Raw genomic sequence first — 26,678 nt, 5'->3', positions numbered from 1 at the left:
GCTAGGTTTTATGGGTACTATGACATCTCCACTGTGGGGCTCTATTTCGTGATGTGAGATAATTAACTTGTTCTCTGTAATATCGTATAGCTTTGGAATCGTGCCATTACACATTATTTCAAGGGAAAAGGGCAGGTTTCTAGACTCATATGGTGCGTTCAAAACAACTGAGAACTCTGGAAATCTTATACTTCCGACTTCAATGCATTCAAGACAACTGGGAACTTATTTTTAAAAACTAGCTCTGACTGAAATCTTTTTGAATGGTCATCCAACTCGGAATTCCAAGTCGGAAACTCTTATCATTCTAGAGCTCTGACTTTCCAACCTGAAGATCATCTGCGTCATGATTTGACCTTGTTTTTTTTCCAGTTTCCATTTGTCTTGAAAGCAACAATACCCTGACTTTTGGTGCTTTCAAGACAACTGGGAACTCTGAAAAATATGAGGTTGGGTTGAAAAGTCTGAGCTCGAGAAAGAGGCTTGAGTTCCCGGGTTGGAATTCCGAGTTGGATGACTGTTCAAAAGATTTTTCGAAGTTGGAGCTCGTTTTTTTCCCAGTTCCTAGTTGTTTTGAAAGCACTGACGTCAGATATGACAGAAATCTGAGATTTCTGAGTTCCCAGTTGTTTTGAACGCAGCATTTGAGAACGGATTGCGTGACGATTAGTTTAGCAACTGCGTGACGCAACATGACTACGTGAACGCGACTGGTCAACGGTCTGCTGGGTGGGGCGTTACACGGCCTTCCATTCATGCCTGTAGGATTACTATCTCCTCCTTTCTCTAATATCTCTGGATCGCTACATACTTCATTGCTGAGAAGAAATTTACGTCCGTGAACGTGGCTTAGCGTTAGGCCAGAGCAAGGAGTTGGGTAGCCAGGCAAATACACATTTGCCCTAGTTTTAAAAAAGTCTGTTTCAAACCAGTTGATTTTTACTAATAATATAACGCGCTGACTTTACGCCTGGTATGTCCTGTTACCTGTGCACAGGCTACAGGACTGGCTTCAATGTCATAAAGATATAAAACATTGACACATTGTAAAGATAATGAAACACCGATGTAGCAAGTAAGCAGAGTAAAAACAGTCGGCGCTGATTTGAGTTACCGTCTTCCAGAATACGGCATTCTGAGTGGATGTTTTAGTGTCTATGGCAATTCAGAAAGCTTATTGAATACCTTGATGAATGTGTTTGTTTTTTATGCCCTTGTTTTCTTTCTGCTTGCATTTTGTAATTTCTGTCATTCATGGCTCATTTGTAAAATATACATTGGACTCTATGACGGATAAAATAATGGTTAAATTAAAATAAATAACTAAAGGTCTTCGAGCAGGAAAGAAAATCGAGCCCAGTCATAAGTCAGTGGTACAGACTGACGGAGCATTGATTTGAAGACATGGCGGACGACAAGGTTAGTGCCATAAATTCGGGAGTTAAAATCTGAGCTTTTATTCGCAGTTGTAGTACTTGTTTATTAACGTTATTTACCTTCAGGTCTGTTCAATGTAGATAACGTGACCGTAGTTGTTCTAGCTTTATGTTTTTGCGGAAGAGTTGTCACGCTAGGCTACTAGCTAGCTAATGTTAGCTAACTAAACATTACCATTCGTATCAACAACCTGATTTACTAGTCCATTGGGCGACTGCAGCCGTTATTATACTGGGTATAATGTCTGTAAGAATGTAGAATAGAAACACGATACTCATAAGCCATATTTATGGCCTGTAGATTTCCCATGAGCTGTCAAAGTTGTTCTGTGTACACTAGTCTAGAGTAATCAAAAGTCGATCAAGAAAGTAAAACAGTAACGTAAACTACATTAACAAGCATTAGTATCGCCGAATAATGGATTTAGTGTACAATGTAGGTAATGTGACAGTAACCATTAGAAGATTTGAATGGAATATATTTTGGCCGTTCTGCTGCACAAGGTGAGACAAACTAGATTAGTCCCAATAAGCAAAATGACGTTGAAACGACGCAGGGTTTATAAGCGCGGATATCGACTCTGCCGCTCGAGCATGCTTTTGGGGCATAGTCGAGAACGCGCTGGACTTCGGGATAGAAGGTCGAGTGTTCGAGACCTGCTCCCTGCCTGTTTCATTACAATACGTGGTTTCCAGACGCCGAAGTTAGGTTAAATGTAGGTTTTGAATGAATGGCAAAAATACGTATTTTCTGGACGTTTAAATAGTTATTTTACAGACGTGAATTCATTTTCAGTTCTGAATGAAAGTTGTATAGACGTCTATGTTTGGACCAAATTCAGACCAGACCAAATCTGAACCAAACATGGACGTCCATCACAAGAGGGGAGGGACGGCTCCTAATAATGGCTGTAATGGAGCAAATGGAATGGCATCAAACACCTGGAAACCATGTATATGTAACAACTCCCGACTCTGCTCCAGCCATTACCACAATTAAGGTGCTACCAACTTTATGTGCAGTCTACATTTCGGCTAAATTAAGATTGGTCCAGACCGAACAAAATTTGAACCAAACATAAACGTCAAGGCCGGTCCGGAATGCACCAAAGAAAGACTCTTGCGTTGGGCCGTGCTTTCTGGGGTGTAGGCTAGAATGGAATTTTATGAATGCCCATCCATGTGGTAGGCTTACGGTTTGTTAAACAGGCAGTTACTTTGGCTTTATTAGTCCTGATTTCTGTGACTAATCAATTTGGCTATTTAAATTCGGAATATCAGCAACCCAGCTAACTTTATCAGGAGTTAAACTGATCCTATTTGCAAAAATAATCAATGCTTTTACACAGCGGAAATTCAGATTCTCAATGTTCAGTTTATCAGAAATATACGGATACGAACTTTAAACCACTGATCGTGACAATTTAGCCCACGGTGTGTAACTCCTGGAGAGCAGTTGTGAGTATCCTGATTGTCCATTTTACTTTGACCAGGCCCATGTTTAGGATACATTGTTTAACATGGCAGTGCATTTGTTTATTTGATTGGGCGCCATTTAGGTTATACTATTTGATCGGAGAAACCTGCATGATGAAAAAAGTCTGTCGCATTACATTGTCATACATTTTATCTCCATCCTGTATGCTACAGAAAAGACCACATTATTTCTACCATAGACTGTATATGCTACATGATTTATGTAAACAAAAAAAATGATGGAGCGATGCGGCCTAATGAGCGGGCGGGCTGGCCCTACTTTCTTGTTTTGAGGCTCACATTTTGGTCCTAAGAATTACTGCATTCTGTTTTCTCTTAATATTGTCATTGTAGATTTTTTTTCTTCTCCCAGTTATCAGTAGCCACCCAGGATATGACAAACCACGCCTAATTATAGAAGATTCATATATTAACTGAAATCCTGTTTGATATGTATGTAATTGACCTTTGACATGTACTACAACAGGACCCCTTGAGACCACTGAAGGACCTGGCAGAGCTCAAGGACCAGCTAGAGGACATTCAGCGGCGTGTGGAGAAGGAAGTACAGGCTGGGATCCCACAGGTCAGATGTCTGACACGCACGCAGGCCTCTGGCTGCTTTCACGCAAACATGACCTCATACAAACCCTCACTTTTCTGTAGTTGTTATAGATCAGGTCTGTATATGTGCAGATAAGAGTACACGTTTTCCATACATCTTGTCAAACTGTCAGATGGGCCTTAGATGAACATCATACCCGTTTGTTGTGTGTTTCAAACATGAGGGTGACTTTTTGTTGTTCCAGGGTGGCAGTGTGCTGGCCTCCCCTTTCCTTAAGGGCTTCTTGGCAGGATATATTGTGTCTAGGCTGCGATCCTCTGCGGTTTTGGGTGTGATCCTTGGGACTTGCACAGGCATCTTTGCAGCTCAAAATTTTGGTGTGCCCAACATCGAGCAAACCCTGAAAGACTTTTTCAACACTCTAAAAGGACCTGGCAAATAGCAGCCCTGGTTCTGGGGGAGAAGATGGATCACTGAACCAAAAAACCTGCCCCCTATAAAATATCCATTGAACTACTCCACTCCACAGCCTTCAGTTTTAGATTGCACAATGGTACTGAATTCAGAAAAATGATGTTTTGTTTGTGTGGAGAAGTTTAGGAAAAACCAATATGGTTGCTTGAATTATGCATCACGTCTTCACAATCATCTCTTGCAATGTGTGCAATACTCCTCAGGGGCTTATGTATTTTTTAAATATATATTAACTGGAAAGATAATGTTCTTATTTTATGCAATGGGGATTTTACTGATGGAAGTGGGTGCTTTATAGGGGGAGATTTTCTTTGCCTCAGGACAGCTTTCAATTTGGTCTTGCTTGGTAGATTAACCATCCAACCTTGTTATACCCAAATTATATTTACAACATACTGTAGTACCCATATGTTAAACATGACCATGAGAATATTATGTTAATATCTACAAATCTGTCCCTAGCAAGTTCTCTGCCTATGTTCTGACTTTTAGGTCACTGTAAACCTGTATTGACCTGTTCCTAGTAGACCAGTGTTTTTTGTGTCTGGTTGATAGTTCTGTACACTGAGTACATCACAATGCAGTCTATATAATGGTGCACAGTGACCTCTACAGGGGAACTATCGACCCGCAGTTTGCATCCATATCGGTCAGGTGGTCCTGCCAGGAGTTCCTGTGATTTAGCAAAGTAAATCCATATACCAACTGATATAACCCTGGACATCTGTCTCAAGCATTGCAATTCTATTAATCTTCAGTACTGCCTTCTCAGCCAGAACGAACTACATGGGAGAAGTTTCTGATTTACCACAATACTTGTTTACTAGGCCCAATCTTGAGCCATGCACTATTAGGTTAATGATATTGTCCTCAGAGTGGGTTGTAGTCTCCTAGCTTCTAGGACCCCCAGCTGTTCCATGTATTTGAAATATTCCACAGCTAGCACACCTGGTTCAACTAATCATCAAACCATTGAATAGTGAATCAGAATCAGGCGTGCCATTTCAGAGCTAAAACTAAACTTAAAAAATGCCAGAGGAGAGATTTGAAAACCACTGCCATTGTCACCAGACTGACAGATGTTGGAGCCTAATAGAATGAGATGCTCACAGTTATTCATGTTCTCAGCACTAACATGCAATCTATATCGGCTTCATCTCACAGTGACATGAGAAATCACCAATAGCAGAGCATTTATAATTGGTTTTCCATACATGAGGTATGCTATGTCAGTGATGTCTGTTCTTGTGACAAAATGTAGCTGCGCATTTTCTTTTGCTTTGGTGTGTACACTTGAAATGGTATGAAATGTCATTTATATGGCAGCCCTTTAAATAAAGTGTTTCATTTCAGTGGCATTTATTTTGACTTAATTTTATTAGCTAGAATGAGTTACACCTTGGTTGGCCTAATCTCAGTTTTATGGTTAGCAGTGAGCAGCAGTTAGTACACCTGGCCTTATTGTATCAAAATCATAGGTTAATTAAATAGACCCATAAAGAAAATACAACAAACGAGAACTTGTTAGTTTTCAAATCCATGTGCTGGATTATTTAGAATGTCCACAGATTCAGCGCATTCTGAAAGGAAGTGCTTAAATGTAGATATGTCTAGTGGGACAGTTTTACTGGTCCTCACAGCTCACTGGTTTTTACTCCTCTGTAAATAAAAAGAAATGTACATTACCAACAGAATAGCCAGATAGTTCCTTACAGCATACACATGTAGTCAGGCGATACTTGAAGGTCAACGATTAATTGCTTCCTATTTTATTGGAAAATTACATGCCACAAGGGTACTTACTACTCAGCATCCCATCAGGTATGGCCATCACATGATTGAGTGCTGTAAAAAATGGATGTGAATTAGGGCTGTCAAACTATTATGAGAGTTAATCGCTGTATTTGCTTAAATGTAACTAATTACATTTTTTTATACAAAAAGCATTACAAGAATAGAACAAAATCAAGATGTTAATAAGTAATGGTAAACAAAATCTAACCTCAATGTAAACTTGTTTTGACATTGCACTGTTGTTTTTAGCTGAATAGATTATCTATTTTGAATGCTTTCAGACTGCGAATTATTGCATAAAATAAATAGTGCCCTAAAATGACAAAAATACATTTGAGTTAACGGATTAACTCTGACAGCCCTAGTATGAATACATAATAATAATACATAATCTAAGAGCATGAACCACAATGGATTAATTCACAAAAAAATGCATTAATATCTATCTTCTCTGAAGAAAGGGAAACTGAGACCAGTCAGGTCCAAGGAAAATTCCTGATTCATAAAGGAACTTCAGGTTGGAATTGTTTGGTTTCATTTGAGTATTTCTGATTGGCTGACTTGATCAGCATCATCAGTTGTTAGTGGAAGATTTTCTTGAACACAAAGGGGAACTAAAATATCTTGTCTCTGATGCAACTAAACTGAAAATAGTGCACTTGTTCAAGAAATCAAATGGTTAGTTGGAACTTCTAGGGTCAGTTTGTTTAGAAACAGATTAAGACCACACCTGGACTTAAAAAACAATTCCTATGGAGATTCTCTATTGAGCATGTTTTTTAAGGATAAGGCTTAATCTTTGTCTGGGAAACTAGTCCCTAAAGTAGAAAAGAGTGAAGTGGGTCTAGTGTTTATGGGACCCAACATCTGAGTATAATAATACAAATTTAAAAAAATAATATCCATCTATATTCAACTTCAAAATGAATAATCAACTTCAAACAGGATCTTACCGGATGTGGTGCCGCACCTAGCAGGCCCACTGGTTACGGTGCCAGAGAGCTGCTTCCCACTGGCATCCACACACCAGCAAAGGGGTTTGTCGTTCAAGCACTGCTGGAGCAGGTAGTTGCCCTGCTCATCACACTGGGGTCGGAAGGATTCAATACTCACTGGCTTCAACCCTGTTGACTCCAGCTGACACTGTGTGGGAGAACCTGATCCTGTGTTGATGAAAGATACCTACATGTTATGTGATGAGAGAGGAAGTGAGATAAAGAGGGGGTGGGGGAGCTTTGAAAGGGGGGTTTACTGGCATGACAGTTGAAATGTCAATGAATAACATTTCATACCTTCCTTTGGCCCTTGGGTAGATGTCCCCTGAAAAAGGAAGCCGAAAGACAGAACTGAGAATAAAGGCATATTCAAGAGACTGCTAAGCATGCTAATCATGGTTTAACATGTCATTTCTTTAGCTGAAGACTGACCTCATCAGCAGACTCATCGATCAGCAATGGGTTGGTGTTCATGGGCACATGCAGCTTCATGGGGACAACAGCTGTAGACAGAAAGAGAGAAACTTTCATATACATTTACATAGTCTAGCCTACATAAGATACAGTATCTTTTTGAGTGGCAGTTTACTAATTTCCTGTTCAAAAGGCTCCAAATAAAGGGTGTAGCTCTGATAGCCATTAGCTAACACCAGAACTTTACAGGACCAGGTCCTGAGGAGAGCATATTGTCTCACCTGCGTGCCCTTGACTCAGCTCCTTCTTCAGGGATTTGCTCTCTTCCTGCAGGTCTTTAATGTCGTTCTTCTGGCCCAGGACGAAGTAGGCCGTCAGAGCCTGACCAGCAATGAGCAGGCAGGCCAAGAGGGTGAAACCAGCTATCTTGAAGGCCCTCTTGTTGGACCCTCTGTGAGGAGACAGAATATAGAAATTGAGAACATGATGAATAGTTTATTGCTTTGTTATAAGTCTGATGGATGGGACTTTTCGTATAATTCCGCTATTACAGTAATCAATATAAATGTGTATGTGGCAAAAAAAAAGATTTGAATCAATTACTAGACCATACTAAATCATGCATTCTTTATGACGGTAATATTATTTTCACAACAAAAAAGAATGACGTCAGGGGTTGCTGGGCAGACACAGGAATCTATCAGTGTGTATATATATATATACACACAATTTATGTAATCACAGATTAAACTAATACTGCTCAACAATTTGTATATATAGATAGGCTTTTGGCCAGCATAGTAGTGATGATCATGCTTTTTAGTTTGGCAAAAAAAGTACATTTTTGTCAGTTTGATCATTGTTTCCTTTCCCCTGGGAATATTTTTTTTGACATAAAACGACTTATTTGAAATTACCCTGTAAATGTTAGAACATTATAATAAAGACATTGACAAGATAAAAATGTATGTAATATTCCTTACTCTGCTGTAGTTCCTACATTAATTGCGGTCTGCTCGCTGGAAGCTCCGATGAGGGGCTGTCTCTGTGGGTCCGACATCCTGTAGTAGTCTCTCTGTTACAACCTTTTAAAGGGGGTTTCAATCTGAAATGGCTCACCCAAAACAGACACCGTTTATAACCTGTCCGAGGAGAAGGGAAATTGAGATTGGTCAAATTCAAGGAAAGTCCCTGACTCATAAAATAAACTCAGGTTGGACAGTTTGGTTTCATTAAATGATTTCTGATTGGCTGACTTGATCAGCATCAGCAGTTGTTGGTGGAATATTTTATTTAACACAAAGAGGAACTACAATATTTTAGGTGTCTGCAGCAATTCAACCAGAGAGGAAGAGGCGAAGCGAGGCATAACTGGGCCCTAAATCTGTCTTCTCCAGCAGGTGGCATTTTTTTTTTTATTCGCTCACCAAGCGAGTCGTTTTTGCTGGAGGTCAATAGGAGTTTCGAATTTAATTAACGAAAAAAGTAATTGCTTATTTACTACGTATGCCTTATTTGATCGAATATACATTTCGTAATGTTCAGGTTGTCACTAGTGTACTGATATAAGTAGGACACGTGACATCCCAGCCACGTTGAGAAAAACACTTTATATCGGAGTTGTGCCTGTCCACACGCGTATTTTACCTCTCATTAACTATAATTCATTGTTAGAGCTGCCACTTAAGTATCTGGTCAATATAATGGATAACCTGTGACTAAACCTTAAACAATTTTCTTGTTAAAGAGATCAAATGGTTAGTTGGAACTTCTAGGGCAGGATTCCCAGAGAGATTAATGCTGGCCTAAAAAACTATTTAAATTAAGAATCTCCATTGACTATGCTTTTTAAGGATTAGGCTTAATCTGTGTCCTGGAAACCAGCCCCTAGAAAAGTGAAGTAGGTTTTGTGTTTATGGGACCCAACATTTGAATATAATACAATCCCTCAATGTGTACTGTTTGGGTATGAATTTACTATTCTTGTCTGGTTTAGAGGTATATTTGTTGTGCACATATTGCTGTATTTAATGTGTCTATTGTTTTTACTATGTACTGCCAAATTAATTGCACCTCAGGGATAATAGACTCTTCTTTAATAAGGGGAATTTGTCAGAGAAAATCTGATGGGAATTTACCTGTCTGACAATGGTATTCCCCCTAGTAGTGTCACATTTAGAAATCTCCCAAAGATAATTTACAGTAATTTTACTTTAAAACATGAACCACACTTAATTATTTGGAACCAATGATTAGTACATTGGACGAAAGGTCAAAAAGGTGGCCAATGAAGGGTAATAGCCCAAATGAGTTTACATTACAAAGCAGTTACAAAGGTCACGTTCCCCTGCTCAGATGTTGCATGCATCAACTAATGATTGCGTGCCTCATCGACTGACAGATTGCTATAAGATGTTGTTAGCCGGTATGTAAAATACCAAATCCAGGGGTTGTAAGATCTGGCATGAATCAGCAATGCCTGGGCAGAGGAACGTGTAAAAGATCTGTGATTGGTCAAAAGACACATTTGTTGAAAAAAGTCAGAATTGGGTTGCCTGTGTAAACTCAGGGGCGGCAGGTAGTCTAGCGCAGAGTTTCCGAAACTTTGTCCTGGGGCTCCCACTGGGTGCACTTTTTTTTTTTTTGCACTAGCACTACACAGCTGATTCACGACAGTAGTAGGCCTAATTACCAACAATGACGAGACCGCCTAAAGGGAGGAGGTGAGGGCCCTGGCAGAGTGGTGTCAGGAAAAGGAAAAGTCAACAAAACAAAGGAGCTGATTGTGGACCTCAGGACACAGCAGAGTGAGCACGCACCCATTCACATCAACAGGACCGCAGTGGAGAAGGTGCAAAGCTTGAAGTTCGTTGGCGTACACATCACTGACAATTTGAAATGGTCCACCCACACAGACAGTGTGGTAAAGAAGGTGCAAGAGCGCCTCTTCGACCTCAGGAGGCTGAAGAAATTTAGCTTGGCCCCTAAGACCCTCACAAACTTTTACAGATGCACAATTGAGAGCATCCTGTCAGACTGTATCACCGCCTGGTACGTCAACTGCACCACCCACAACCTCAGGGATCTCCAGAGGGTGGTCCGGTCTGCCCAATGCATCACTGGGGGCACACTGCCTGCCCTCCAGGACACCTATGGCACCCGATGTCACAGGAAGGCCAAAAAGATCATCAAGGACATCAACCACCTGGGCCACGGCCTGTTCACTATCTAGTCACCAGCTACCATCTAGAAGGCAAGGTCAGTACAGGCGCATCAAAGCTGGGACCGAGAGACTGAAAATCAGCTTCTAGCTCAAGGCCTTCAGACTGCCATCACTAGCCAGCTACCACCTGGTTACTCAACCCTGCACCTTAGAGGCTGCTGCGCTATATACATAGACATGAAATCACTGGTCACTTTAATAATGTTTCCATTCTGTTTAACTCATTTCATATGTAAATACTGTATTCTACCGTATTTTAGTCAATGCCACACCGACATTGCTCGTCCTAATATTTATATATTTCTTAATTATATCCATTTACTTTTAGACGTGGTGTATTGTTTTGAATTGTTAGATACTACTGAGCAAGTAACACAAGCATTTCGCTACACCTCCAGTAACATCTGCTAAATATGTGTATGGGGGGGTGGCGCGCATCAAGACAGTGTTTAAGAGCATTGTGGGTTAAGGGGTTGGGTTAGATGCAGAAGACATTTTGGTTGAATGCATTCAGTTGTACAAAAATGACTAGGTATCCCCCTTTCCCGATAGACATCCAGGTTCTCCCAGACTGATTACGTGCATGAAGTACAAGCAGAAATATTTGTCACTACAAAATGTTGACTACTTTATCAGCTAATAATATTCCATTTTGTTCTCATTCAAATAATTATCTATAACATCATTTGTTAGTTTAATTTAAAAGGGTTGGATTGTGGTATTGAAACCCGTTTTGAGTGGTCCAACAAAAATCGACTTCCGGCAGTGTGGATGAACAGGAATAAAACAAAGCATTGGCAAAACATGCAGTGGCTCAGCGAGACTGATGGAAATTAATGGACCAGTCCAGATGTTTTTTATGTCAATATCAAACCATCCTCGGTAAAAATGAAGTACCTTACTGTTTCCCCCCCCCCCCAACAATTGACTTTTTTTTGCTTCTTAGCAAAGAGCAATTTCTCAAGCAAGAATCTTGCTAGGACTGTCTGGGAGTGGTCCGGATGGGGAGGGGAAAACTGAAAACTAGCCTTTAGTGCCAGAGAGGTTTGGAACTCATTGCTCTATTAACCAATGTATCACCTAGTGATGTCCCCAGTCAGGCCAAAACCCCATCACACCAAACCAGGCTGAAATTTTAGGCAGTCTTTAAAAAAAAAGCTCATACACTGAAAGGGTATTACCATAATTTCCACAATATTATTCCAACCTATGTGGAAATAAAAATATATACACTATCGGTCAAAAGTTTTAGAACACCTACTCATTCAAGGGTTTTTCTTTATTTTTTACTATTTTCTACATTGTAGAATAATAGTGAAGACATCGAAACTATGAAATAACACATATGTAATCATGTAGTAACCAAAAAAGTGTTAAACAAATCAAAATATTTTAATTTGTGGAATTTCTTTCCTTCTTAATGCATTTGAGTCAATCAGTTGTGTTGTGACAAGGTACGGGGGACATGAAGGTCAGTCAATATAGAACATTTCCTTTAAGTGCAGTCACAAAAACCATCAAGCGCTATGATGAAACAGGCTCTCACGAGGACCGCCACAGGAATGGAAGACCCAGAGTTACCTCTGCTGCAGAGGATATGCTAATTATAGTTACCAGCCTCATAAATTGCAGCCCAGCCTCCCGGGCGGCGCAGTGGTCTAAGGCACTGCATCGCAGTGCTAGCTGTGCCACCAGAGATTCTGGGTTCGAACCCAGGCTCTGTTGCAGCCGGCAGCGACCGGGAGGCCCACGGGGCGGCGCACAATTGGCCCAGCGTTGTCAGGGTTGGGGAGGGTATGGCCGGCAGGGATATCCTTGTCTCATCGCGCACTAGCGACTCCTGTGTCGGGCTGGGCGCAGTGCACGCTGACCAGGTCGCCAGGTGTACGGTGCTTCCGGGTTGTGCATTGTGTCAAGAAGCTGTGCGGCTTGGTTGGGTTGTGTTTCGGAGGACGCATGGCTCTCGACCTTTGCCTCTCCGTACGGGAGTTGCAGTGACGAGACAAGACTGTAACTACCAATTGGATACCATGAAATTGGGGAGAAAAAAGGGGGATTGGGGGATTAATAATTAAAAGAAAAAAGGAAATTGCAGCCCAAATAAAACAGTTCAAGTAACAGACGCATCTCAACATCAACTGTTCAGAGGAGACTGTGTCAATCAGGCCTTCTTTTTAAATTTTTTAAATTTATTTCACCTTTATTTAACCAGCTAGGCAAGTTGAGAACAAGTTCTCATTTACAATTGTGACCTGGCCAAGATAAAGCAAAGCAGTTTGACACATGGAGTAAAACAAACATACAGTCAACATACAGCTTCAGGAATGGCAGCAGGCAGGTGTGAGTGCATCTGCACGCACAGTGAGGAGAAGACTTTTGGAGGATGGCCTGGTGTCAAGAAGGGCAGCAAAGAAGCCACTTCTCTCCAGGAAAAACATCAGGGACAGACTGATATTCTGCAAAAGGTACAGGGATTGGACTGCTGAGGACTGGGGTAAAGCCTGATGAATCCCCTTTCCCATTGTTTGGGGCATCCGGAAAAAAGCTTGTCCAGAGAAGACAAGGTGAGCGCTACCATAAGTCCTGTGTCATCCCAACAGTAAACCATCCAGATACCATTCATGTGTGGGGTTGCTTCTCAGCCAAGGGAGTGGGCTCACTCACACTTTTGCCTAAGAACACAGCACTGAATAAAGAATGGTACCAACACATCCTCTGAGAGCCACATCTCCCAACCATCCAGGAACAGTTTGGTGACGAACAATGCCTTTTCTAGCATGATGGAGCACCTTGCCATAAGGCAAAAGTGATAACTAAGTGGCTTTTTGCCCTGCGTGCTCGTGCTCAAGTGCTTTTTGCCCTGCGTGCCTTGCCCTGGGTGCTTGTGCTCAAATAATTTTGATGCACTATGAGAGGTAGGCACTCCTTTTCAGAAAAGTAAGGTTCCTTTAAGCACAAAGCCATACATAGTTTTTTTGTTCATGAATAATGTTGTATATTTAGACTTTATGACTTAGACTTTAATTGTACTTTTTAGGATGATATTAACATTCTGAATTCAACATGTGGTTACTAGCTAGCTAAGGTATTGTATGTGCGAACGATGCCTTGCTACTCGACTGATCCCAGTTTATTTTTATTTTTACCTTTATTTAACCAGGCAAGTCAGTTAAGAACAAATTCTTATTTTCAATGACAGCCTATTCATCGTTGATCGACGTTAGCTCAATTACCAGGCGCTGCTGCTCTAGAGACTCTTCACATCATTGAGGTACTCCTGTCGCCTTGTGGCAAAGAGTGGAACTGCAGTCTTTTCTTTCCTGTTTAATAATGTTTCTGAAAACAATGTATTGAGAGTGCTGTTTATGGTTAACTAACATAGAAGTGTGTTCACCAACATACATTTTAACATAACAGTGGTTTAGTGACATGGCATCTTATAATGGTGATGATGAACCCAAATTCACTGCCGAGAGGTGGAGGTTTTTTATCATACCCTGATTAAACCACGGTAGAACGTGTAGGTGCAGTAGGTTCCAAAAGAAAGTTCTGATGAAAGCCCTTCATCTAGTGTTAATCAAAATTCCCCTGTAGATGGTCTAGCTGAGCTGGTCACTCAGTTAGCCCGGGAAATAGGGAGCTCCATTAGGGAAAAAATACAGTGGTAGGTTCAGCACTCATGAGCCACCAGTAAGTACAGAGAAGATAAGGGATCATCACTCGGAGTCAGCAGGATATGTAGACCTCAGTAAAAATGAAGTTCATCATGCAATCAGACGTGAAGGAACCTACATATAGAGGAGATGGTACAGACAAACGCTCCATTCATAAATGGGAGGAGCCGATGAGAATATACTTGAGGAGGAAGGGGTGTCCTGTTGGGGAATAATCGTATGAGATGATTTGTTGATTATCTGGCAAAGAAAGAGACATGGTAAAGATACATTTACGCAATCGGACAACTGTTGATCCTACAGAGAAGATAGAGATTGTATTTGACATTCTGAAACAGACTTTCAGCGAATTGGCCTACTCATGCATGCCTTTAGCTGAGTTGTACAATACTAAACCTGTACCCGGAGAGGCTGTTATGAAGTGTTGGATTCGATTGAACAAGGCCGTAGATGTCGCTGACGAGGGCCTTAAGAGACAAGGTAAGAAGACTGACAGCACCAACTCAGATGTCTTCATGATGTTTGTAACACTGCCCTGACCCCAAACTGGCAGAAGTATTCCAACACAAGTCTGCTGAGAAATGGACTGCAAGTGAAGTACAGGAGATAATCTATGAACCCCAGGCAACTCCATGTGAAGGCGGGGCCAATGCGGGTGCATGCAGTGACACTTCTCTCACCGCCAAACAAGATGTGCAAGTATCGAGACGCTCATTCAGCTGCTTGAACGTACCTCAGAGAAGAGCACCACCTGTTATGGTTTCACACAAGCCCTTCAGGCTTAGGAAATTCAGGGTTTGTGGATCAACAGATCACTCCACTGTGATTTACTCTAGACATGAGAACTTGTGCCTCTGGTGCTTTTCCCCTGATCATTGGAAGTCAAATTGTCTAAAACAGGGGTAACGCTATGCCAATTCTGGCGTTGAGAGACGCCCAACACAGCAGCAGAGAAACCCACCACAGCAGCAACCTTTCAACTGACATGCCCACAGGTGAAGGGGGGAAATGTGGGTGTTCAACTGTCTGCCCCCAAGAAAGAATTTGATGATCTCGAGAAAACATGAGATGTTGTGCTCTGTTATGTTAGGATCATAAGAGGCTGAGGCTTTTTCAGATTTGTTTTACAGCTCTGTGTCTGTACATGGGAAAGTGCTGCTTAAGGGCATGCTTGACACTGGATCTATGGCCTGTACATTGAGTGAACATGTTGAGCAAAGAAATTTGGAAGCAGGTGCCCTTCCTCAGCATTATCAGCCTCCTACAGAGTTAGTGTTAGTGGGTTGTGGGGGGGAAGAAGGCCTCATCAAAGTGTTTCTATGATTTGGAGATGCAAATCTATGGGATAGATGTTAAAGTGCCCACCCTAGTTGTTCCTGGACAGCATGATGATCTTATCCTGGGATCGAATGTCATTAAGCATCTATTGCATGAGGGGCCTTGATCACTCCTGGAAGTTAGTCAACAACATGGATGGCCAGACTCACTCAACAGTGTGTGGGCAGTTTCTATAGATGATGACAAGTGTCACAAGATGGAAGGGACAGGAATTTGATGGCAAGATTGGAACCATGAAGCTTACTCAAGCTGTGACTCTTTTTCCCAAGACTGAACACTTAGTTTGGGGTAAACTTCCTAAAAAAATGTGGCATTGTCTCCAGGCAGCACTGTAATAGTCGAGCCTACCAGGTCAAAGGTCATGGCCAGAAACATACTTGTGGGTAGTTATTATGCCCATGAGAGGACATGGCTGGGCCCCTTTAAAGGTAGTAAACTGTTCCAATAAACATCTCACTCTAAGACGTAACATGAAGCTGAACGATGTGTCTACATGCTTGGCTGATGAGGATGCAACAATCTTTCAGGGCCTTCACGGCAGGTTGCCTAGTGGTTAGAGTGTTGGGCCAGTAACCGAAAGGTTACTGTGGAGAATCCAGGGGTTATGTTCACCGTATCCACCTGGTTGATGACAGACCCTTCCGCCTACCATTCAGAAGGGTTCTCTCATTACCTGAAGCTGAGGAAGGCGTTAACGAATATGGAGGATGTAGGCCTTATACGCAAGTCGGTTAGTGAGTATGCCTCCCCTTTAGTCATGGTATGGAAGGAAGATGGGAGTCTGAGTTTAGGCACTGACTTCAGGTGGATGAATGCACGAACGGTGAAGGACGCTCATCCCCTTCCTCATCAAGCAGATTTTCTCACAGCCCTTGGTGGCAGTGCATTTTTCAGCACCATGGACTTGACCCTCAGGATTCATGTTCATGTGAGGACAAGAAGTGCACAGCCTTTACCACACCGATGGGACTTTATGAGTACAATCGCATGCCACAGGGTCTGTGTAACAGCCCGGCCTCTTTCATGAGAATGATGGAAAGTATATTTGGGGACCTACATTTCTCAAATCTCCTTTGTTACCTGGATGACTTGTTGATCTTTGCACCCACCGAGGAACTGGCTCTGCAGCGACTTGAAGTTGTGTTTAGCCATCTAAGTACCAACAACCTCAAACTAGCACCCAAGAAATGCCACTTCCTACGAAGAACAGTGAAATTCCTTGGACAAATCATTAAAAAGGACAATGTGTCAGTGGACTGAGATTTTTTGTATTTCACCTTTATTTAACCAAGTAGGTTAGTGGAGAACAAGTTCTCATTTACAACTGCGACCTGGTCAAGATAAAGCAAAGCAGTGCGACACAGACAACAACACAAAGTTACACATGGAATTATCAAAACATACAGTCAATAACACAATAGAAAAAAGTATATATACAGTGTGTGCAAATGAGGTAAGATAATGGGGGTGAGGCAATAAATAAGCCATAGTGGCGAAATAATTACAATTTAGCAATTAAACACTGGAGTGATAGAGACTGGAGTGATAGATGTGCAGAAGATGAATGTGCAAGTAGAGATACTGGGGTGCAAAGGAGAAGAAGAAAAAAATAACAGTATGGGGATGCTGTAGTTGGATGGGATATTTACAGATGGGCTATGTACAGGTGCAGTGATCTGTGAGCTGCTCTGACAGCTGGTGCTTAACGTTAGTGAGGGAGATATGAGTCTCCAGCTTCAGTGATTTTTGCAATTCGTTCCAGTCATTGGCAGCAGAGAACGGGAAGAAAAGGCGGCCAAAGGAGGAATTGGCTTTGGGGCTGACCAGTGAAATATACCTGCTGGAGCGCGTTCTACGGTTGGGTGCTGCTATGGTGACCAGTGAGCTGAGATAAGGCGGGGCTTTACTTAGCAAAGACTTGTAGATGACCTGGAGCCAGTGGGTTTGCCGACGAATATGAAGCGAGGGCCAGCCAACGAGAGCATACAGGTCGCAGTGGTGGGTAGTATATGGGGCTTTGGTGACAAAACGGATGGCACTGTGATAGACTGCATCCAATTTGCTGAGTAGAGTGTTGGAGGCTATTTTGTAAATGACATTGTTGAAGTCAAGGATCGGTAGGATAGTCAGTTTTACGAGGGTATGTTTGGCAGCATGAGTGAAGGATGCTTTTTTGCGAAACAGGAAGCCGATTCTAGATTTAATTTTGGATTGGAGATGTTTAATGTGAGTCTGGAAGGAGAGTTTACAGTCTAACCAGACACCTAGGAATTTGTAGATATCCACATATTCTAAGTCAGAACCGTCCAGAGTAGTGATGCTGGATGGGCGGGCAGGTGCTGGTAGCGATCGGTTGAAGAGCATGCATTTAGTTTTACTTGCATTTAAGCGCAGTTGGAGGCCACGGAAGGAGAGTTGTATGGCATTGAAGCTCGTCTAGGGGGTTAGATAACACAGTGTCCAAAGAGGGGCCAGAAGTATACAGAATGGTATCGTCTGCGTAGAGGTGGATCAGAGAATCACCAGCAGCAAGAGCGACATCATTTATGTATACAGAGAAAAGAGTCGGCCCGAGAATTGAACCCTGTGGCACCCCCATAGAGACTGCCAGAGGTCCGGACAACATGCCCTCCGATTTGACACACTGAACTCTGTCTGAGAAGTAGTTGGTGAACCAGGCGAGGCAGTCATTTGAGAAACCAAGGCTGTTGAGTCTGCTGATGAGAATGTGGTGATTGACAGAGTCGAAAGCCTTGGCAAGGTCTATGAATACAGCTGCACAGTATTGTCTCTTATCAATGGAGGTTATGATATCGTTTAGGACCTTGACTGTGGCTGAGGTGCAACAATGACCAGCTCGGAAACCAGATTGCATAGTGCGATTCGAAATGGTCAGTGATCTGTTTGTTAACTTGGCTTTCGAAGACCTTAGAGATGCAGGGTAGGATAGATATCGGTCGGTAGCAGTTTGGGTCTAGAGTGTCTCCCACTTTGAAGAGGGGGATGACCGCGGCAGCTTTCCAATCTTTGGGGATCTCAGACGATACTAAAGAGAGGTTGAACAGGCTAGTAATAGGGGTTGCAACAATTTCGGCTGATAATTTTAGAAAGAGATGGTCCAGATTGTCTAGTCCTGCTGATTTGTAGGGGTCCAGATTTTGCAGCTCTTTCAGAACATCAGCTATCTGGATTTGGGTGAAGGAGAAATTGGGGAGGCTCGAGCAAGTTGCTGTGGGGGGTGCAGGGCTGTTGACCAGGGTAGGGGTGGAAAGCATGGCCAGCTGTAGAGAAATTCTCAATTATTGTGGATTTATCGGTGGTGACAGTGTTTCCTAGCCTCAGTGCAGTGGGCAGCTGGGAGGAGGTGCTCTTATTCTCCATGGACTTTACAGTGTCCCAGAACCTTTTGGAGTTTGTGCTGCAGGATGCACATTTCTGTTTGAAAAAGCTAGCCTTTGCTTTCGTAACTGCCTGTGTATATTGGTTCCTAACTTCCCGGATAAGTTGCATATCACGGGGGATATTCGACTCTAATGCAGTACGCCACAGGATGTTTTTGTGCTGGTCAAGGGCAGTCGGGTCTGGAGTGAACCACAGGCTATACCTGTTCCTGGTTCTACATTTTTTTGAATGGGGCATGCTTATTTAAGATTGTGAGGAAAGCACTTTTAAAGAATAACCAGGCATCTTCTACTGACGGAATTTGGTTAATATCCTTCCAGGATACCCGGGCCAGGTTGATTAGAAAGGCCTGCTCTTTGAAGTGTTTTAGGGAGCGTTTGACAGTGATGAGGCATTGTCGCTTGACCGCAGACCCATTACGGACGCAAGCAATGAGGCAGTGATCGCTGAGATCCTGGTTGAAGACAGCAGAGGTGTATTTGGAGGGAAGGATGATTAGGATGATATCTATGAGGGTGCCTATGTTTACGGATTTGGGGTGGAGAAGGTGGAGGCCATTGCCAAGATGAGCCAAGCTCAGCTGATGGAGGTAGACGGATGCACTCCCTCTGTTTGGAGGCTGAAATCCATCTTGGTTATGGTATTACATTACCAGTACTTAATTCCTGACTGTTCCCCCATAGCCAAGCCTTTGTATGCACTTGTATGCACATCGGGGGTCAAAAGAGAAGAGGAAGAGATGGAAAGAAGAAAGGCAACCGTGTGATTTTTTGGGAGCTGACGCTATCAGATTGGACTGAGGGGTGTGTCGTTGCATTCTAGAAGCTAAAGGATGTTCTTCTGAATTGTGTCATGTTGGCTCACCCTGATTTTGAGAGGTCGTTCATTCTCTTCACTGATGCCCCTTTGGATGGTCTCGGGGCTGTGGTTTGTCAAGTGCCTGAAGGTGAAGATAAAGCAAGGCCCATAGCATTCGCGAGCAAGACCCTGAGTAAGCACAGAGAAGGTATCTGGCACACAGACTTGAATTTCTACCCCTGAAATGGAGCATGTGTGAGAAATTCAGTCACTGGCTTAAGGGGTACAAGTTCACTGTCTGGACAGATAGTAACCCGTTAACGTACATCATGACAAAACCCAAGCTGGACACTTGTGAGCAAAGATGGGTTGCCAAGCTGGCAGCATACAACTTTGATTTGAAGCGTATTCCAGGGAGCATGAATACAGTAGCAGATGCACTGAGCCGTGACCCCTTCGTAGGGACTGTCACGCAGAGACTGATGAGGGAGTCCTACCAAGCACTTCTGTCTGATGCTGTTGGGACGCTGAATGATGATGTTTAAGATGCCTTCCTGTGGGCTTCTTATCCACAGGAGTTGTTCCTTCCTTGACCACTGCTGAAGTGAAAGCCATATGTCAGCTCCATATCGACTGGAAATGTTCAACAGAGATGCAAGCAATCCAGCTTGGTTCCAATATCCAGCAGCTGCTTTCTCCTGGTATTGCCACTTTGCCTGAAATCTCGTATGAGGAACTTTGGGGTCTCCAGCTGCAAGACTCTGTGATTTCCAAGGCCATTCCTTTCATCTTCAATAAGAAATGGCTCACCAGATGGGACCGATATGCTGTTTCTTCTAAAGTGTTGTTGCTGATGAAGCAGTGGGACCACTTGATCCTAAGAGAGAGTTCTGTATAGTGTCATTAAGGAGAGTCACACAAACCGGAGAAAGTTCCAGTATGTCTAACTAGAGGTGTTGAGACTCAAAGCAATGACCCTCATTCACATCCTTGCAGGACATCAAGGCCAAGCTAAAACTCTAGCCCTGACCAGACAGAGGTTTTTCTGGCCTGCAATGGAGAGAGACATCAAGGAGTATGTACACTGCTGCCAGAGATGCGTTCTAGCAAAGACTCCAGAGCCAACGGAGCATCAAAACCTGCTCTCCCATGGAGTTGGTGTGTTTGGATTTTTGGACCACGGAAGACAGTAAGAAGAACTCACGTTCTGGTGGTGACTGACCACTTCACTAAAGTTGCCCATGCATGGCCATGCAGAAACCAGACAGCCAAGCAAGTGGCTTGTAAGCTGTGGGATCATGTCTTTTGTGTCTACAAAAATGTGCTACAAGGATCCATACTGATCAGGGTGTGAATTTCAAGAGCGAGCTAATAGCAGAACTGCTTAAGCTCTCCGGTGTTCAAAAGTCAAGAACCACTGCATATCACCCAATGAGGAATGGAGAGACTGAACGCTTCAACAGGACTTTAGGCAACATGCTAAGGAGTCTACTCCTGAAAACAAAAGAACATTGGCCTGAACAAATCCAGTCATTGACATTTGCCTAAAATGCTGTTCACTGTTCATGAGACTACGGAATATGCTCCATTCTTTCTCATGTTTGGTAGGGTCCCTCGGCTACCAGTGAATGTGATGTTCCACAATGTCTTTGATGACTCCAGTGTTGTGGATTGCAACAAGTACAGTGCCTTGCGAAAGTATTCGGCCCCCTTGAACTTTGCGACCTTTTGCCACATTTCAGGCTTCAAACATAAAGATATAAAACTGTATTTTTTTGTGAAGAATCAATAACAAGTAGGACAAAATCAGGAAGTAGAATGACATTTATTGGATATTTCAAACTTTTTTAACAAATCAAAAACTGAAAAATTGGGCGTGCAAAATTATTCAGCCCCCTTAAGTTAATACTTTGTAGTGCCGGGGGCCGAATACTTTCGCAAGGCACTGTATGTCCAGACTCTGATCACTGGGCTGAAGGAAGCTATGAGTGTTGCCCAAAGGCACACTGACAAGCACCAGAGACAACATGGTTGGGAGTACGTCAAGCAGTTTAGAGGCATCAGTTTGTCCATGTGGGATCGTGTCCTCATCGCCAACAAGGGTGAACGGGGAAGCCGCAAGTTGGCTGACAAGTGGAATCCTGAGATTTTCAGTGACTTCAGTCAATCCACAAACTCACATGTACAGAATCCAAGACCACGACGGCAGAGAGGTGGTGGTTCATAGAAAACTACTGCTGCAGGTGAACTTCCTGCCTTTTGAAATCGACGATTCAGAGCACTTCAATGACAGTGATGCTGCGGGATCTTCCATCAATGTAGATGCAGGAGAGGCCATGCACTCCGGTGATGGACTGGACAGGGAAGACATGGAAGACTCTGGGGAGGAAAGTGCATCTTGGATGGCGGAGGATTCAAGCAATTACTCCGAGCTCTGGACATTGGATGGAAAGACAAAACCTCCCTGAGGAAAATGATTTGGGAAGCACCCCTGAGATCCTGGAGCTGATTCCTTCAAATCTTCTTCTGATCACTGATCTAAGGCCAGAACCACTATTAGTCACCATGGCCCCTAGCCCAGTCCACTGTAATGCACCTGATAAAATCAGCCCAGTGGCAGGTCGCACAAGGCCATGGAGGGTAGTTAAACCAGTCAAGAGACTAATTGAGTCAATCCCCCAGAAGGTGCATGTTTAACATAGTACACAATTACTGTTTTTTTCCTTTACTGCTAAGGTACATATAGTGTAAGAGGCACTGTGCATCTAGGGGCAGTTGAAGGCCTGACCAACCTTCACTTTCCTTGAACCCTATGGGTAACTTTGAGCTGAATTCAGAATTATGCCTTGAGCTTGGTAGTTTCCACATTTGGTGAAATTAAGGAGGGGTGAATTTAACAGTTGTTAAAATACTTTGTGAATTTCACCAGGTTCATATATTAATATAGTGTAGCCGGTGCTATACTGCACCGCTGTAACTCTGCGTTGTGTGTGGTTGATTGAGACTATAAACGTGGACTTTGGAGATCAGGTAGTTTTAATCAAGCATAACTGACTCTCTGCATCCTGCATCCAAAAGGAAATAAAACATTTGTAGAGCACATATGTTCTGAGAATCGTCGCCTCTTTCTACAACAGATGCACAATAGGAGGGACTGGGATCATTCGAGGAGCTAGCCATCGTTCACACATACAATAGCCTGCTAATACCTTAGCTAGCTATTAACCACATGTTGAATTCAGAATATTGATATCATCCTAAAAAGTACAATTACAAGTGCATCTTATCAATACCATCCACTTATGAGTAACCTCTAAATATACATAATTATTCATGAACAAAACACTGTGTGTATGACTTTGTACTTAAAAGAATCAAACTTTTGCACGCCGGGCAAAACGTAAGTACACACTCCCCTTCTCCCAGGATGCAGGCATGCATAACAAATCAAATCAACACAACATATTGATATATGAACCTGGTGAAATTCACATAGTACTTTAACAACTGTTACATGTTGATTTGTGATTATGCATGCCCGCATCCTGGGAATGACAAAACTATGAAAAAAATCACACATGGAGTCATGTCACAAGGTCAGCATACAGAAGATAGCCCTATTTGGTAATTGACCAAGTCCGTATGTCAAAGAACAGCTCAAAAAAGCAAAGAGAAACGCCAGTCCATCATTACTTTAAGACATGAAGGTCTGTCAATCCAGAAAATGTAGAACTATGAAAGTGAAGTGCAGTCACAAAAACTATCAAGTGCTTTGATGAAACTGGCTCATGAGGACGGCCACAAGAAAAGACCCACTTACCTTTGCTGCAGATGATAAGTTCATTAGTTACTGGCCTCAGAAATTGCAGCCAAAATAAATGCTTTACAATGAGATGTCTTAACGGACTTGCCCAGTTAAATAAAATAATAATAGTCCCACTAAGCGCAAACCAGATGGGATGGTGTATTGCTGCAGAATGCTGTGGTAGCCATGCTGGTTAAGTGTGCCTTATTCTACATAAATCACCTCCATGTTTTACAGTGGGAACCACATATACGGAGATCATCCGTTCACCTACTTTACATCTCACAAAGACGCGGCGGTTGGAACAGACTATCATTTGTTTTTCAACAGGACAATCACCCAACATGCCTTCAGGCTGTGTAAGGGCTTAGATCAAGGAAAGTGATTGAGTACTGCATCAGATAGCCTGGTCTCCACAATCAGCCAACCTCGACCAAATTAAGATGGTTTGGGATGAGTTGGACCGCAGAGTGAAGGAAAAGCAGCAAACTAGTACCCAGCATATGTGGGATCTCCTTCAAGACTGTTGGAAAAGCATTCAAGGTGAAGCTGGTTGAGAGAATACAGTGTGCAAAGCTGTCATCAAGGCAGTGTGGCTAAAAACCGGAAATATAAAAACACTTTTGGCTATTACATGATTCCATACGTGTTATTTCATAGTTTTAATGTCTTCACTATTATTCTACAATGTAGAAAAAAGTAAGAAAACCCCTTGAATGAGTAGGGGTGTCCAAACGTTTGACTGGTACTGTATGTATGTATATATGAATTTTCCTAGAAAGACTTGGAACAAATAGAAAACACACTGAAGAACCAGACAAAACAGTTGTTTGGAATTAACCTTTTATTGAGTGAAAAACTCAAAGCACATTTACAGACGACGCCCACGACGACCTCCCTTTCTTCGGGTGCTGTCTGATGGAATAGGGGTGACATCCTCTGCAAGAAGAGCGAGCATTGGATGGTCTTCACATGCATTAACAGAATTGTACATTGAATGCCAGATTCATTGACATCCCCATTTACATTTGTAATTAACATTGTCTTTAGGGCATTGGAACAGAGCGACTCGCTAACGATATGTCACTCTGAATAAGTGCGTCTGCTAAATGACTGAAGTGTAAAAATGCCATGGTTGTGACAACAGCATACGAGAGTATAGTGTAAACTGTCATGTAAATTACACAGCCTCCTTGTTTAGGAAACTCCCAAGAAAACAGGCCAAGAGAAGAGTTGAAGAGTTGCTTACCAATGCGTCCGATTTTCATGCCAGAACGAGCAAGGGCACGGAGAGCAGATTGTGCTCCTGGTCCAGGGGTCTTGGTTCTGAAAGGCAAATGTTCACAGTTCCACAAAAGAGAAATCTAATGTGTAGTCTACTAGAGAGATCCAGTTCCACAACTCAGAAGACTAAGCAAAATATAGACTGCACCCCTAAATGGATTGTTCTATTTGCAGTGGAGTAGTAGTCAAAAGGAAACTATGTGGCCTACCAAAACTATTTAACTACATCAAGCACTGTGCAACCCCATGGATGTACAAAAGACAAGGTCTGACAGAGCAACAAAAGGTTGCGCTTCAGTGAACAGAGGGAGGGATTCATTACCTGTTACCACCAGTGGCCCTCAGCTTAATATGCAGGGCAGTGATTCCCAGCTCCTTGCACCTCTGTGCCACATCCTGGGCGGCCAACATGGCAGCGTAGGGGGAGGATTCGTCTCTGTCGGCCTTTACCTTCATACCACCAGTCACACGGCAGATAGTTTCCCTGGAGGGTGCCGGGACACGTTTAGGGCAAAGAATTTGAAATCAACACTGAACACTGCACAGACAATGTGATGACATCGATTGATAATCTATCAGGTCACTTGAATATTTTCCAAAGCCGAGCATTCATGGTTCCAATGCCTTCAGTACTTACTTGCCGGAGAGGTCAGTGACATGAACAAAGGTGTCATTGAAGGATGCAAAGATGTGGCAGACTCCAAAGACATTCTCGCCTTCGGCAACCTGAGGTCCCAGGGCAATGACCTGTTCTTCCTTCTTTTCCTTACCCTTGCGAGGTGCCATAGCTGCAAAGGAATGCACGTTGGTCAGCATTTAGTTTAAGCGTCAGTTACCAATCCTGGCATTAGCAAGTGACCAGATTGGGGCGAGGCAGGAAGTAACGTTTCTATATCTATCAAACTGACTAGATCCTGACTCCTGGTAGGGTATGGATACATTGAGACAACTTCACCACAAGATGCGTTTGAATTGCTGTATTTAAAAAGTGTCACTCACTAGTTATGTGCACAATGAGAATATTTAACAAAATGTCAACCATTATTGCAACTGACCATTAATTACTAGCTAACGTTATATACAAGCAGTGGTGGGAAAAGTACTCAAATGTCATACTTTAGTAAAAGTAAAGGTAACTTAATAGAAAACAACTCACGGTAGTCAAACCTGTAAAATACTAGAGTAAAAGTATTTGGTATAAAAAAGTAAATGGAATTGCTGAAATGTACCAAAAGTAAAAACCTTTTAACATTCCTTATAGTAAGCAAACCAGACCATGTTGTTGTTTTTATTGATGGATAGCCAGGGGCACACTCAAATGAAGCATTTGTGTTTTTAGTGAGTCCGTCAGATCAGAGGCAGTAGGGTAGGTAAGGATGACCAGGGATGTTCTCTTGATAAGTGTGTGAATTGGACCATTCTCCTGTCAACATGTAACGAATGTGAAGTACTTTTGGGTGTCAGGGAAAATGTATGGAGTAAAACGTACATTATTTTCTTTAGGAATGTAGTGAAGTTAAAGTAGGAAAAATATAAAAAATTGTACAGATACCCCCCCAAAACGACTTACGTAGTACTTTAAAGTATTTTTTACTTAGGAACTTTACACCAGTGTATACAAGTGTCACATGGCAACACAAGCCAGTGGAGTGGCCTTAACATCAACTAACTTTTTGTTAACTACCAGACACCAGAATGTATAAAACGACTGTGTGCTTTGTCACAACAATGTAAAGACTAAAAACTACAGTAGCCCATAGTTTACCTGGTTAGCACGGTCCAATCAACGCGACAGCAAGCTAGCTACAATGTCTAACCGTTAGCGCACCATGAGCAAGCTACACTCCGGTACAATTAAAGACATAGATAACACTTCCCAGCAGCAAACATGCACACGAGTGAAGACATTCGGCATAATATGGTTAATATAACTAGTTACACATGAACCCCACTCAATGTGCTTCAGCAAACTACATTTTCAGGCCTCGCGATGATGAAAA

The 26,678-nt window shown here is 42.5% G+C and overlaps 3 protein-coding genes across 9 annotated transcripts in view; 1 reads left to right on the top strand and 2 right to left on the bottom strand.

Annotated features, from left to right (window-relative positions):
- Positions 1–742: 742 nt before the first annotated feature.
- Positions 743–5,309, top strand: LOC109874338 (SLC35A4 upstream open reading frame protein). Of its 7 annotated transcripts, none has more exons than XM_031809278.1 (4): positions 743–761; positions 1,342–1,419; positions 3,400–3,498; positions 3,722–5,309. In XM_031809278.1, exons 2-4 carry the CDS (start codon positions 1,405–1,407, stop codon positions 3,917–3,919), a joined length of 312 nt encoding a protein of 103 aa, XP_031665138.1. In that variant the 5' UTR covers positions 743–761; positions 1,342–1,404; the 3' UTR covers positions 3,920–5,309. The 7 variants fall into 7 exon arrangements, with proteins under 7 accessions (XP_031665138.1, XP_020321791.1, XP_020321789.1 ...); XM_020466202.2 differs by lacking the exon at positions 743–761 and adding an exon at positions 780–973; XM_020466200.2 differs by lacking the exon at positions 743–761 and adding an exon at positions 781–1,075.
- Positions 5,305–8,508, bottom strand: cd74b (CD74 molecule, major histocompatibility complex, class II invariant chain b). Its single transcript, XM_020466198.2, has 7 exons — positions 8,138–8,508; positions 7,436–7,605; positions 7,173–7,243; positions 7,038–7,065; positions 6,699–6,908; positions 5,755–5,796; positions 5,305–5,610 (listed from the first exon to the last, which is right to left on the bottom strand). The coding sequence occupies exons 1-7, from the start codon at positions 8,212–8,214 to the stop codon at positions 5,603–5,605; spliced, it is 606 nt and encodes a 201-aa protein (XP_020321787.1). The 5' UTR covers positions 8,215–8,508; the 3' UTR covers positions 5,305–5,602.
- Positions 8,509–24,220: 15,712 nt separating this feature from the next.
- The window catches only part of LOC109874179 (40S ribosomal protein S14), a 2,750-nt gene continuing 292 nt past the window's right edge, over positions 24,221–26,678 (bottom strand). The window contains exons 2-5 of the mRNA XM_020465988.2: positions 25,316–25,466; positions 25,001–25,162; positions 24,644–24,720; positions 24,221–24,333 (exon numbers count right to left, since the gene is read on the bottom strand). Of these exons, the coding sequence (XP_020321577.1) occupies positions 24,266–24,333; positions 24,644–24,720; positions 25,001–25,162; positions 25,316–25,464 (456 nt within the window). The 5' untranslated portion in view covers positions 25,465–25,466 and the 3' untranslated portion in view covers positions 24,221–24,265. The remainder of the gene's footprint in view (positions 24,334–24,643; positions 24,721–25,000; positions 25,163–25,315; positions 25,467–26,678) is intronic.

The sequence above is a fragment of the Oncorhynchus kisutch genome, linkage group LG29 (assembly GCF_002021735.2).
Source record: "Oncorhynchus kisutch isolate 150728-3 linkage group LG29, Okis_V2, whole genome shotgun sequence".
NCBI classification, from domain to species: domain Eukaryota; kingdom Metazoa; phylum Chordata; class Actinopteri; order Salmoniformes; family Salmonidae; genus Oncorhynchus; species Oncorhynchus kisutch.
This window is presented reverse-complemented; position numbering and strand designations above follow the sequence as displayed.